The sequence below is a fragment of the Hydra vulgaris genome, chromosome 08 (assembly GCF_038396675.1).
Source record: "Hydra vulgaris chromosome 08, alternate assembly HydraT2T_AEP".
NCBI classification, from domain to species: domain Eukaryota; kingdom Metazoa; phylum Cnidaria; class Hydrozoa; order Anthoathecata; family Hydridae; genus Hydra; species Hydra vulgaris.
In genome coordinates, this window is record NC_088927.1 from 23,198,635 (window position 1) to 23,213,036 (window position 14,402).

Genomic DNA, 14,402 nt, shown 5'->3' on the forward strand with positions numbered 1-14,402 from the left:
ATATATATATATATATATATATATATATATATATATATATATATACATATATATATATATATATTAGAGCCGGAACGAGCTTTTTTTGGTCTTTGAGATGGCTAACTTCCAGACATGGAGCAAACTCCAAACATTTATATGTTTATACTTATGTCAAATAAGGATGCTTTGCAAAAAATTGCGATGATTGGAGGTTGGGAACAAAAAAGCCCCAAATTTTGTGCCCCACTCCTCCCCTAACGTGAGAGCAACAAGTTAGTGAAATATTTTTTGTACTTTTCTCAACTAGACTTATATTCATCGATAAATTTTAAGTTGTAAAGAAAAGTAAAATTTCATCTTCATAATACTCGTCATTAATTAACGGAAATTCATTTTTACTATTACTTATTTTAATTTAAACTGTTTTAAAAATGGAGATAAATTTCATAATTAAATTTTCGGATGAAAATGACATTCTCGGTGATAATGACACCGATTCAAATTATTTTATTCACAAGATGTTTAAAAGTAAATATTACTCCGTTTCTGAATGTTCGCAACATCTTAGACAAAATAAAAATACTTTTTAAATTTTAAATATCAATATTCAAAGTTTGAATAAAAACTTTGAAAATTTAAAAATATTATTAAATGAACTTTAACACGATTTTAAAGTTATATGTCTGACGAAAACTTGTAAAATGGTTGAAAAAAAGTATGAATTTGAACTTGTTAATTACACATCAATTTACCAATCACGTGAATTTAATGGAAGTAATGTATTAGTATTTTTATTCACTTAATTATATTTTACGTAACGACCTCTGTGTTAATGAAACATATTATGAATCATTATGCATTAAATTGTTAAATAAAACTGAAAAAAACATAATTATAAATAGTATTTATAGACCACCGTCTGGTAATATGAAAAAGTTTAAAACTCGTCTTCACACATTTCTCAACAAAATTAAAAAATCGAGGAAACAGCTTCTAATAAAAATGCTAAAAGTTTTATAAATACTCTTTTAGAAAATAACTTTATTCCAACATTAAACAAATCAACAAGAGTTACAAAAATGTCTTCTACCTTACTTGATAACGTCATAACTAACATTTTTCATAATAGTCCTCTATACACAGGTATGAATTATCGGATCATTTTCTTAATTCTTAGCTACCAATAACATTTTAGTTGGCAATATTGCCACAAATTCCACAATATTTTTGCGACAGTGCAATAAAAACTCCTTTAAAAATTTTAAAAGCTGTTTAAAAAATTATGTTGATTTAAATTTAATTTTGCAATCAAGTAATGCTAACAATACTTATAACTTGTTTCTTGGTCAATTTTGCAAGCAATATCAAGTAACATTTTTTTTTTTTTTTTTTTAGATTATTCACCTCCCCAAGGCCCGAGAGGGGCCACTACAGTTGAGGAGGCTACTCATTTTTTTGTGTTTTTTATTTTTTAGTTGTTATTTGTGGTGCAACCCTCTCTCAACTCTTTAACTCCGAAACACGAACCTTGCCGAGCAAGGCCGCTGCGCGGAGAAACTAAGTTGAGCGCGGTACTTCCACGGACGTGGTGGGAGTCGAACTCCGAACCTCTCGCTTACAAAGCGAGCGCTCTTACCACTACACCACTACCGCATTAAAGTTAAAATTAAATTTCCAAAAAAAACAAAACAAAACCATGAATACGAAATCACTTCAAAGTTCCTGGATGTCGATAAGCTTACTAATTCTTTAAAAAAGAAAAAAAAATTATATAAAGTTATAAAGAAAGAAAAATTACATCTTAAAAAAAAATCTTATAAAAATAAAATTACTTATAAAAATTACAAAAATGCATTCGAATAAATAAAATGATCCTCAAAAAATCATTATTATGCTCAGTTATTAACAAAAACCTTTTTAAAAACAATTAAAAAATTGGAAAAATTAATTATAAAAAAAAGCTCTGCTAAAAAATCTTTTAATGGAAAATAAGTTTGTAATAAATCTATTATAAACTAATTTTCCATTTAAAGATTAAAGAACTAAACAACTACTTTGTTAATATTGGTTCAAAATTGGCTGCGAAAATTCCATCAAACTCCACTCCTTTTGATTCATATTTAAAAACTTATAATAAACTTATGGACGACACTAGCTTAAAACTTAGCGAGCTGAGAGCTGCATTTATCAGTCTTTAGCAGTCAAAAAAAAGTGAAGGTTTTGATAAAATTAGTGTTGATATTGTCAAATCATTTAATATTATTGAACTATTATTATATTCTTTATTTCATGTTTTTGATTTTTTATTTAAGACAGGTATTGTTCCCAACAAACTAAAAATCGCCTGTTTAACACCAATTTTTAAACCTGGAGATAAAACAAATATTTTAAATTAAAGGCCTATATCTTTGCTATTTAAAAAAAAAAATCCACTGAACATGCAATAGTTGAACTATCTAATCAAATATCTAACGCTTTTGATAACGACTGTTTTACATTAGGAGTTTTGATTGATCTGTCAAAAGCTTTTGATACTTTAAATCTCAATATACTTATAAAAAAAACCCTGAAAACTACGAAGTGAAAAATAAAAACTTACTTTTGTTTAAAGGGTATCTGATAAACCGAAAGCAATTTTTATACCATAATCAAAATAACACAATTTCTTTTACCATAACTTGCGTATTACTCAGGGCTCTATTTTAGGACCACTCTTATTTCTATTGTACATAAATGACTTAAATTTAGCAACAAATCATTTAGATCTAATTTTGTTTGCTGATGATTCCAATCTTTTTGTTCTCATAGTGATATTGAAACACTTTTTGAAAATAGTTAATGAACAGTTATGTAAAGTTAATGAATGGTTCGTAAGTAACAAACTTTCACTAAATGTGGATAAAACAAAATATATACTTTTTCATAAAGTAAATAAATCAGAAAACAATCTACTAAAATTACCAAATCTTATAATTAATAATACTTATATTAAAAGGGAAGCATACGTAAACCTTTAAGGAGAAAAACTGGATGAAAATTTACTGTGGTACTCACATATAAATAGCATTGAAATTGCACTCTCAAAAAATATCGCAATGATGTTTAAGGCAAAAACTTTTCTAAATCGTCACGTTGGATTGACAAGGTTCTAACTAAAATTTTTTATATTAGGAAAATTAAAAAAAAATTTTTTAGTTTTTTTTTAAATGTTTAATTAAAATTATTTATATTATTTTTTTTGGCGATAAGGTAAAATATGACTTTTTCTTGCTCCAGCCATTAATTTCAATGTATGTATAAGCAATGTAAACATTCTTTAACGGCGAAATAAATTATACAGAAAAAAAAAATTGGGGTGTATTGGTACATTTGTGAAAGTTTGCCCAAAACTTAGGAAAAAGTGGGAATTTTGTATGTCTTGGAAAATATCTGCGTCCTGCAAAATACGGCTGGGTCTCACTTTGTTTTTCCTCAAGTTGAGAATAAAATCTTTCTTCAGCTATTCTCAAATAATGGGATGAGCAAATCAATCACCTCTTGAACTTAGAGACGTTTTAAAATTAAACGTAGCTCTAGGAAATGGTGACAATTCCCAGTTTTTTATTACAATATATAGAGGTATCCGTTCCAACCTTTTTCAGTATTAATTAAGAATACACTGTACTTGAATTATATTATTTAGTCTCATTAAAAACTTGTCATTATAAAATTGTCATACAAGTTCAATTATTTTTGTAATTGAATTTGTATGACAATTTTTTGTAGTTAATTAATGTTTGTTATGTATGACTGTGCCTTGTTTATGCTTTACATAATCATACTACAATCTGTAAATTTGATGCTCAGAACTTTACAGAACCGAATTTCACTATTTGATAACTGTTGTAATAAAAACTTTAATAATATGTTATTTTATAGTCAATGAAGGTTTTGCTCAACTGTGTGCCTGCTGCGCATATTATTTAGAGTTGAATGTTATTAATGCACTTTAGGTACACACTTAGTTTTTAAAACCTTCAACAGTGTCACTATTATATCTCTATCAGAGGTGGAATAGAGACAAACATCTAAAACAGTTGGTGTTCCGATTAAACTTACATGCCGGATTAATAGTGACATACAGAAAACAAAAAAAGGTTAGTCATACATAACTTCGTAGGAGCAGTTAGTTGGACATATTTATCACCAAAAAATGTAAATATAAAAAAGCAAAAATTTATACTTTTAGTCAGTGGTACCAGAAAAACCTTAAAAACTGTTCTTATTTACCCCTTTTTTAAGTGCCGTGTGTGTTTTTTTTTTTTTTTTTAAATATATATATTTTTTAACAAAGCCAGTTTAAAGTTCAGTTAAATTTTTCATTTTGTCAAATGCTACAACTAAAAAGCTTCATATACCGAAGCGCAGCAAAAACGTTTTATCGTTACTATAGAAGGGAAAACTCAAGCTCGTGAGTAAATTAAGTTGTTTAAGAAACCTCTACGGTGAAAACATACATTGATCAAACCTAATATTTTGTTGCAAAAAAAAAAAGATAACTAAGCGGAACCGTCAACCAAATATTAGGCTAAAAAACGGTAAATAAAAAGGCGAAGATACAAAACAGGTGAAAAGTTTTATATGAACACAACTTGTCTCTTGGGGTTTCCGTTATACAGCAAAATAAAAAACTTTAACTGTAGTATGTTAATTACTTAACCTGATCATCATAGAAGTATAAAACTTATTTTAAAAAAAAAATCATTTTGTTTTTGGTTCATCAGTGCAATATATAATAAACAAAAAAAGTCTGAGTAAAATAAGATTTTAATTAATTTAACTAAGATAAAAAAAAAAAGAAAAAAAAAGTCAACTACCATACAAACTAAAAAACCAAAGTTCAAACAAATTAAAAATATTTGAGTAAAAAAACTGTTAGAACCGAAATAGGACAATAAAAAAAACATTTAAATGAATAACTTAATACGTAAAGATAAAACTCGGCTAAAATTATGCAAAAAATATTTTATAAAGTCAAACATAAAACTATAAAAGTTTTGAACTTGAAAGCTTTTATATGAGTAAAATACATAAACTATAGTTCCTATTGTCGTTCAGTAAGTTTTATTATGATACCATTAACCGACTTACGTATAAGATCTAGAGAAGGCAGTATTTCGTTTTCATTCTGCATGGATTGGACGTAAAAGTTTTTCATTATGCTATATAACAGCATTTTCTCTTCAATCATTGCGAACTTCTGACCAATGCAATTTCTTGGACCTGCAGAAAATGGAATATAGATATAGGGATTGCGCTTAACAAAATCTTCTTGTTCGAACCTTTCAGGTATGAAATCATACGGATCTTTCCAGTATTCAGGACTCGAATGGATCATCATGACGAGAACACCAATTTCAGATTTTTTAGGAATAAACTGACCATCAATTACCATATCTTTTTCAATATGCCTGCCAATTAAAGGAACAGGCGGATGAATTCGCATGCTTTCTTTTATGATGTTTTCAAGATATTTAAAGTTTCTTACTTTTTCATAAAGTGAACCTTCAGCTAGTTCAACTTCATCAATTTCTGCATGTAATTTCTGTTGAACTTGTGGATATCTTCCTAGCAACCACAGTATCCAGCTTAATGCTGATGAGGTGGTATCATGACCTTCAAACATAAAAGTATCTACCTCTTCTTGAATACCTTCAGTATCAATTTCACCTTTTTTATATATATCCAACAATAAATCTAAAAAAAATTTTTTTTCTACTGTTCTTAGATCTGCTTCATTTTTATCTGATATAACCTCACTTTCATTTTGAAAACGTGTTTTAATTCTTTCATTTATTACATCTAGAGACAATTTGTGAGCAACATCTAGTGCTTTATAATATCTTTTTCCACAACTGAGGTGCTTATAAATAATATCTGGCCACAACCATGGGTATTTAAACCTTCTAGGTATTTCTTCACTTAAAATATTAATTGCCGTAACATAATCTGAATCAGGCTGACTCTGTGCATTTAATTTTACTCCCATTGATGTCTCGCATATTATATCCAAAGTTGCTAATCCAATTGGTACCTGAATATCAACGTTTTTTCCAGTTTTGGCATAAATACGTAACTTTTCAACTAAACAAGCTCCTTGCTCTTCAAATATTTTCAAAAAATTATTGAGTATAGAAAAATGAAAGCTTGGTGTAAGAAGTCGACGACGCAATTTCCACTTATTTCCTGTGCTTGTTAGTAATCCAGTTTTGAGCCAGTCATGCAAAAAATCGTAAATTGATGCTTTTTTGAGGACTTCTTGACTGCTTAAAATTGCTTCCGAGAAATTTACAGAAGATGAGAAAAGAGTTGGCCTAAGGCCTATCCAAACACAGAACACATTTCCGTATACTTTGCTCCACTCGCATAGTTGTTTGTTAAACTTAACAGAATCACTTTCAAGTTGAAGAGAATTACCAAAAAATGGTATAGTTGGAGGTGTTGGAACAGTCGATAGACCATAAGAATAAATCCAAAGCTTCCAAAATAATTTAATTACAAAGTATAAACAAAATACAACCAACAAACTGTACGCGACAAACATATTACTGTTTTAGGGTTAAAGTTCACCGCGATGATCGTTCGTTAAGGCTTTCAATAGTTGTAGAAATGTTGTACAACAGTTGTGAGATTTTGTTGTACAACAATTGTTCTCGAAATTGATTAGATTTTGTTTTCGCAACCTATTTTTTTTCAACGTAAATTTTGTTTTAATACCGATGTTAAGTTGTGCAATTTACGCAAGAATAAGTTTCCTTATAAAACATTATTGTTGTGCAACTGTTTACGTCATTTCTACAACTATTGAAAACTAAGTTTTATAAATGTTTACAGTGTTTTTATTTACACTCTGCCACAATGTGCGCGTGAACTAAAAGCTAGATGACATCATTTAGAGGAGGGAGAAAATGACTAAAATTCTTTCTTTTCTTTCTTATTACAAGACTACCCTATCCGGTTTATTTTGATTTTTTGAGTGTTCAAAACGCAAACTTATTCAACTTTTGCATTTTTAAATATCTTACTTTTTTTTATAAATTTTCTAAGCTTTTTTAGATAAAAAAAAAAAATCTTTGAGATTGTAAAAAAATAAGAACCATTTGCGCTTAAAGTTACATAGCTTTGCGTTTAAACTTGAATGAAGTTATTCAAAAACAATATTTAAACAATAAGAGTTCTTTATATTTTTTTCCTATAGTAATGAAAACAACAAAAGACTGATTTCCTAATTGTGACAAACGCATTAAAAACAAAAACTTTAAAAATCATTAAATTACCTTAGATTAGGGATCGTCCATAAATTACGCAATGCAAAATACATTTAAAACAGAAGTAGGAGATAAGCTCTTTTACGCGGCAATTTATAGGGTTATTTTGATTTTTTATATAAATTAAGACTCTCCGAGTGAAAACTTTTAATCTTTTTATGTTTTGATTATTGTGAAAGTTTGCGCGCGTAATTTATGGACGATCCCTTAAGGAATTTAAAAATCTATATATAAGCACTTTTCAATAAAATTAATCACGAGTACCCTACAAGATTTTCAAATTACAATTATGAGCAACCTAAAATGCACTATTTGGTTACTAAATTTGCTATTGCCATCATAAGTCCTAAATTATTAAATGCAGTTGCTTTATGAAATCAACATTGATTGTTTTAATAAAGCAGCTGCAAATCTTTTACCATTTTGGATTCTGCCAATAGAGAAACTGAATTAGAAATTAAAGAAAGTCTTTATGTAAAATGGCAGAACCCTGAGTTAAACAAACAAGTTAAGCACAGAGGTATTGAATTGTTCTAATTTAATTTATATTAACATCCGGTCCTTTATTGTACATTACCTTTTGTGTAATGAATTTTAACTTTAAATTTGATTGTATTTTTATTATTTCCTTTGTATTATATTTTTTAGTTTAGATAAGTATTATAAATAGTTATTTTAAACAGCAATTTTTATTGGATTTTAAATTACTTTGTAACCTAAATATTGAAAAATATTATATTTTTAACTGATTTAACATTTTAAACTGATGATGAACTTTGTAAGTTCGAAACATGCATACCAGATGTATCAGTCTTGCATTCAATAAATCTTAAGAAATCTTTGCAAATCTCAGTATTTGAATTTACATATCTTAAAACAAGTGATATTTGTTCAGTATTTAAACAGTCAACTGCTTCATCAACTTTGGGAAATGCTTTATTACAATGTTTGAGAAACTTAGTTAAGAAGATATCATAGGCTTCATCAGCATTCTTCAGCAAACTTCACCGTCTGTAGTGCAATCCATAATTATTGAATAATATTTTGCATTCTGACAATTTAAAATTATAGGTTTCTTTATCTCTGAACCCAAAAATTGAATAATTTGGTTTTGAATGTTTTTTCCAAGAAAATGATCACTATCTTCGTGTGATTTAATTTTTCTCTTGAATGATGAGATGCTCTTGAAGCATTGGATCAAATTCTGAAATCATTTCAATCAAGCCCAAAAAATTTCCATTGCCTTTAGAAAATATTTTATCAGTGTGTCCTTGGAATGCTAAATTGTGAGAGGCAAGAAATTTTATAACTGAAATTATTCTCTTCAAAATGTTTTGCCAATACTCCACTTCTAGTTTGATTTTTTTTAAGTTGCATTCATTGACAGTCTCATTTTTCTTCATTCTTGCAGCCAAATCCATCCACTTTATAAAGCACTCCTTGTGGTTTACGGACTTCTCATGGTCCTTGAGATCTGATGTTATACGTTTCCAATCAGAATATCCATTTCAGTTAATTTTGTACTCCTTTTTCCGATAGAAAATATTTTGCAAGGAAAACAAAGTATGCTGTTTGAATGCTTGGAATAAACTAACCATTTTCTTTCATAGGTTTCCCCATTTGGAAAATGCCCTTTATAATACATCACAGAGAATTTTTGTGCATGGTCATCTTTTGGAAAATCTTCCTCCTTCAGTTTTATAGGGCCTTGTTGAACCAGAATTTCTCTAAATGAAATCATTAAGATTTTGGGCCAAAGAGCAGGATCCTCAATTCTGAAATGCAACAATTAAGGAAATTAGAATTGGATCTTTCATAAGAGAAGAAAGATTTATACAGTAGAGTCTCGATTATCCGACTAATACGGGACCAAGGGGTCCCATATTAGTCGGATAATCGAGACTCTACTGCCATAAATCCTAAAAAAAATTCTTTTCGGATAACCGAGTGACGAATAACAGGGACTGTACTGTTTTCATACAAAAATAATTTCCTACTTACTGTGATGTTGATGGAAACGTTATATTTTCTTCAACAAGATTATTTTCTGGAACATAGAGGGGCTGTTGATCATCTTCGGGTTGAGAGCCATAAATCCCATTATCATCTTCTTCAAGCTGTATTGGACCTGGATCGTCTTCTCCATGATGATGAGATAGGGTATCTGGATCATCTTCAAGCGCAGGAAGATTGTTAAGATCATCTTGAAGTTGTGGATCTTCAAGATTAGGGGTATCATCAGGATGAGGACAATGTGCAATTTTAGAAGTAGCGAGTATTTGCATCACTCAGTGGCTTAAGGTGACGCAAAATTGAGTTCTTCTGAGTCGTGAGGTATTTTTCTTCCTCGAGTTTTCTTTTTCTCTGATTATGACCAGATTCAAACTTTCTCCCGTCATAATTACTGTCTGATGAGTTTTGATGTAGCAAGCAATTTCCTTCTGCGCCAACAAGGATCAAAGAAACAAAACAGAACTGACTGAATGAAAGTTAAAAAGCCAAAGTACTTTGGAAAAACGAGTATATCCATAGTTATAGTATATTTATTCCGGTTGGTATGCTTTTCTCATTCAACTTGTTCAAATGTTCAAAGTGCGCAAATCCAAAGAAAAAGATTTGACAGACATGTAAAAGTATTAATATTTTTATTAAAAAATATATACTTAAATTTTAAAATTATGAGGCCCTAAAAATCCTGAGGCCCCGGCAAAATCAGGAATGCCTCCCCCCTCCCCCCAAAAGTCAGCCTCTGAAGACCAGATGTATCAGTCTTGCAATCAATAAATTTTAAGAAATCGATGCAAATCTCATTATTTGAATTTACATATCTTAAAACAAGTGACATTTGTTCAGTATTTGAACAGTCAACTGTTTCATCAACTTTGGGAAATGCTTTATTATAATATTTGAGAAACTAAGTTAAGAAGATATCATAGGCTTTATCAGCATTTAAATTTAATAGGGTTTCGTCCCATGTTTCAAATGATATAATATCATAAAAAGATTTAATTGAGGTATCATTTATTAGTCCTGTTGTTACTTTCTTTTTGTGAGAATAAGACTTATTGCATTTATTTAAAATAATAAAAATCGTAAAGTGATCCGAAATATCCGTTTTAAATATTCGAGTTTTTATTTTTGATTTAAAAAATTCATTAGTAAAAATTTGATCTATTGATGATGCACTATGTTTAGTTACACGCGTGGGTTTATTGATTAATGGAATGGCAACCAGATTGGAAAAAGACGTTAAAAATTTATTGATGTGCTTATTGACGTCATAGTCCGAAATGTTGAGGAAAACGTCTCCGATAAAATACACTCTTTCATTTAAAGCTTGATTTTTTTTAAATTATTTTTTTAATGTGGTCTTTGAATGAATTAATTTTCCCTGTAGGTGGTCTATATAATGAATGTGTTTTAGAATTCTCTAGAATTTTTATGTATCTATATATATTTAGTTGTTATAGTTTTAATATCTATATATCAAATTATAAAAATTAAAATCTCTAGAATTAATAATGTTGCTATTGTTATTATTATTATTTTTATTATTTTGAACAGTGTGATATTAGAGAAATTTCCTCGTAACATATACGAAAGAATATGCATAAGGCAGAAAATGTTAGTTTTTTGTATTTATGATGAGATTACTATGTTCATAGTAAGAAAAAATTACATTATTACATGTTACATTCATTTATTAAAAAGAAAATACTAAATCATAAAAAATGGGAAAAACTGTCAATATTTGGTGGTACTGCTCTTTGCAGCAATTACTGTTTTAATACGCTATGGAATGTTTCATATTCATATTTTTGCAGTAATTTTTATTTCTTCACAAGAGTGCCATAACTTGAAGAAGTCTTTCAATTATTGGTAATCAATTCTTTGATTATTTGCCCTTTGGTTAACTCCTACAGATTTTCGATTGGTTTGAAATCTGGGGATATACCTGACCAGGGCAAAGTTTTTATATTTTGATTGTTCAGAAACGTTGTAATGCTTCGGGCTTTATGACAGGGAGCCTAGTCGTGCATAAAAACCCATTAATTATGATTGGGGAACCATTCAGCAACTTAAGGCAGCAACCTGTTTTCTAAAACATGCTTGTATTGATCTTGCCTCATGGTCCTTTCAACAATATATAGACGTCCCTTATCTTTTGCCAATATCACAGACCACACTATATAATGCTTAAAAGGTGTTTTAAATGCTATGTGACAATAAGGATAAAATTTTTCTTCATGGCAACAACTCATGTAGGAGTACTTGTCAATAAAAATTTGAAAAGTGAACTAATTAGGAAAACAATCTTAAAGAAAAAAAATTGTTATAAAAAGAAGTGAAACTAATATAATTATATTTAAGTTGCATTAAGTATTTAATTATCTACTACCCTTACTCGATTCCAGTCTTCTAAGATAAAATCTATGTCAGCCAAAGCCCATTCTAATCGTTTTGTTTTCATGGTTTTTTTTGTTGTTGTTGTTGTTTAATGACCAGTTAGATTCTCATCACAAAGCAGCCTCTGTTTCTTTTATACATTTGCGGCTGTATTTTTTGATACATTTACTCCTTGTTTATTAACCATTGACGTAAGATGAGCCACATTCATTTTACGGTTTTGGAGACCGATATTTCTACTTTTCGATGGCTGTGAGGTTTAGTTACTGGTTTTCTTTCACACTATCCTACGCAAAAACTTTTAAGGGACAAATTAAGGACATTTAACCTTATTTCGGTTGATAACTAGCTTTAAAACGCCAGTAATTAATTTTTGTCGTAAAAGCCATTTGTAGTCAGATTTTATGCAGAAATCTTACTTTCCATAATAGTTTAGCAACCCACTGTATGTATATACAGTTAATTCGCGGTTAGTCGACGCCGGTTAACTTGAACTTTTGTTATCTCAAACTGTTTCGTTTTGGCATCTTGAAATCGTCTAGTTGATTACTATTAAAGTTTTCCGGTTAAGGCGAACCTTGGATTGCTCAAATTTTGTTAAGGTGGTCTTATACTAAAGAAAAATCGAAAAATCGATTTTTCAAAAATTACGTATTCTTGAAACCCAAACATTCTTCATTCCAAATATATATAGATTATTACAGCAATTGATTTTTAAAGTGCTCTACAATAGCAAGTTTTGTAATGAAGTTTAAAACTTCCCTTAGCAACGGCCTTAGCAACAGGTTGTTTATATTAAATAGGTGTTTTATAGTGTTGCGCTATATACTCTTGATTTGGATTTTTGCCACATTTTTGAGTTTTTGACACTACTGACAGTAACTTTTTATGTTTATTTTCCTGAATTAGCCATGATTTTTAAGAACAATTATTATGCTTACATATATTACTTATAGAAAAACTAAAAGATTTGTGTTTACTTTATTTACCTCGTGGTTTTTTTATTATGGGAAAAAATAAATATGCTTTAAATTTAGGTAGAAAAGCAGGTTACAGGATATTTATAAAAAATAATTTTTGAGGAAATCAATTTTCCTCAGCATCAACAGTCTGCTATACAAAGGGTTTGACTTCTTAATCAAAAATCACTAATTTATCTCAATAAAAAATCTTGATATCAACATCTTTAAAAATGTTATCGTATAGCAGTAATAATAATAGTAAAAGTTAATAACTCAAAGGAATTGCCTTCATGCCTTATTTTTATTGGCACAGACATTTTAAAATCAGTTGTTACTTTGATTGGACATTGTCGACAGTGTCATGATAATTCAATTAAAATCTTAACTGATTTATAGAAAAAGAAAGAATTGGCTGCATTTTTAAACATTTCTTGTAAAACATCTTTGTGCAATTGGAAGTAGTCTTTGTATTCTAGCAAAGAGATTGAAAAGCAAGGTCCTGGAATGTCACCACTTGAAATTAATTATAGATCTGTTGTTGCCATAAGAGACATAAGTAGTCATTTTGGTTTAAAAAAATTTTGTGGTCCAATGAACTTACCTGCTACAATGAACATAAAAGCATTTAATTGTATTCAAGATAAAATTTATAACATATCAAGGAGTAGCTGATGTGAAAATAAACAATGTAGCAAGTGAAATTTTGATACTTTAAAATCAATATACAACAAAATGATTTTGATATTAATGCTGTAGCTGATGTTGTTGTTTTCTGTGATAGAACTTGGCAAAAAAGGGGTAATTCCTTACTTAATTGTTTAGTCTTTTATTTTACTAGTGACTAAAGGAATGGTATTGACTATCGGGTTCTTTCAAAAATATGCAATGTGTGTGCATCATTAGAATCAAGAAAAATAGCGATGTAGATTTTTATATAAATATAAAGCGTTGTCCTAAAGAAGTATTTGTTGGTGGTACCCCTTTAGAAATAAGTATTGCATCAGCAGTAATTTCAAAAACTATGGTATTTCTGCTATAATAGACATACCAAGAAAGAATTGTAAAGTAAAAAGAAATAATATTTCATATTATTTCGTTTTACTTTACGGTTTTTATATTTGTATAAATCAGTTTCCTTTTTGCAATATTATCAAGTTTAAATCTACTTTATGGAAAAAAGAATCTAAAGAAAGATGAATTAGTATTATTTTTGTAGTACATAGAGAGATCGACTTAAGTTAAATTACATTATGAAGAAAAGTACAAGTAACAATAAATGGACTAGTACTGTGCTTCTTTTCACCGATTCAATTTGTTTTACTATTTGTATTATTTATTAGCTACAGCACTTAAAGGTTATGTCAGTTAAAAATATTTTTCAAGATATCCTGTGCCGGGTGCATCAACAAAATGGCCGATTCCGGATACCCGGTAAAACCGGCGAATTACCGAGTCTCCAGGTCCGAACAGGATACCCGGCACATCTCTAATATATATATATATATATATATATATATATATATATATATATATATATATATATATATATATATATATATATATATATATATATATATATATATATATACGTGTACTGGTTAGAACACTTTTAGCTGTAATAGCTTGAGAGAAAAGAGAAAAACCCATCTAGTAAGATTTAGTGTTAGTTCACGATTATTAAAAAACAGACAAATGTCCAGAGAAAATGCAAAGACTATCAAGAAGAAGTGGGTTACAAGATTCT

At 29.0% G+C, this 14,402-nt stretch overlaps 1 protein-coding gene across 1 annotated transcript; it reads right to left on the reverse strand.

Moving 5' to 3' along the window:
• Nucleotides 1-4,433: 4,433 nt before the first annotated feature.
• LOC136083688 (cytochrome P450 4V2-like) lies at nt 4,434-6,855 on the reverse strand. Its single transcript, XM_065803266.1, has one exon. It carries the CDS (start codon nt 6,563-6,565, stop codon nt 5,066-5,068), a length of 1,500 nt encoding a protein of 499 aa, XP_065659338.1. The 5' UTR covers nt 6,566-6,855; the 3' UTR covers nt 4,434-5,065.
• Between the last annotated feature and the right edge of the window lie 7,547 nt (nt 6,856-14,402).

Excerpts from the sequence above, each read along its gene's own strand:
- LOC136083688 (XM_065803266.1), bottom strand. The coding sequence starts at position 6,565 with ATGTTTGTCGCGTACAGTTTGTTGGTTGTATTTTGTTTATACTTTGTA.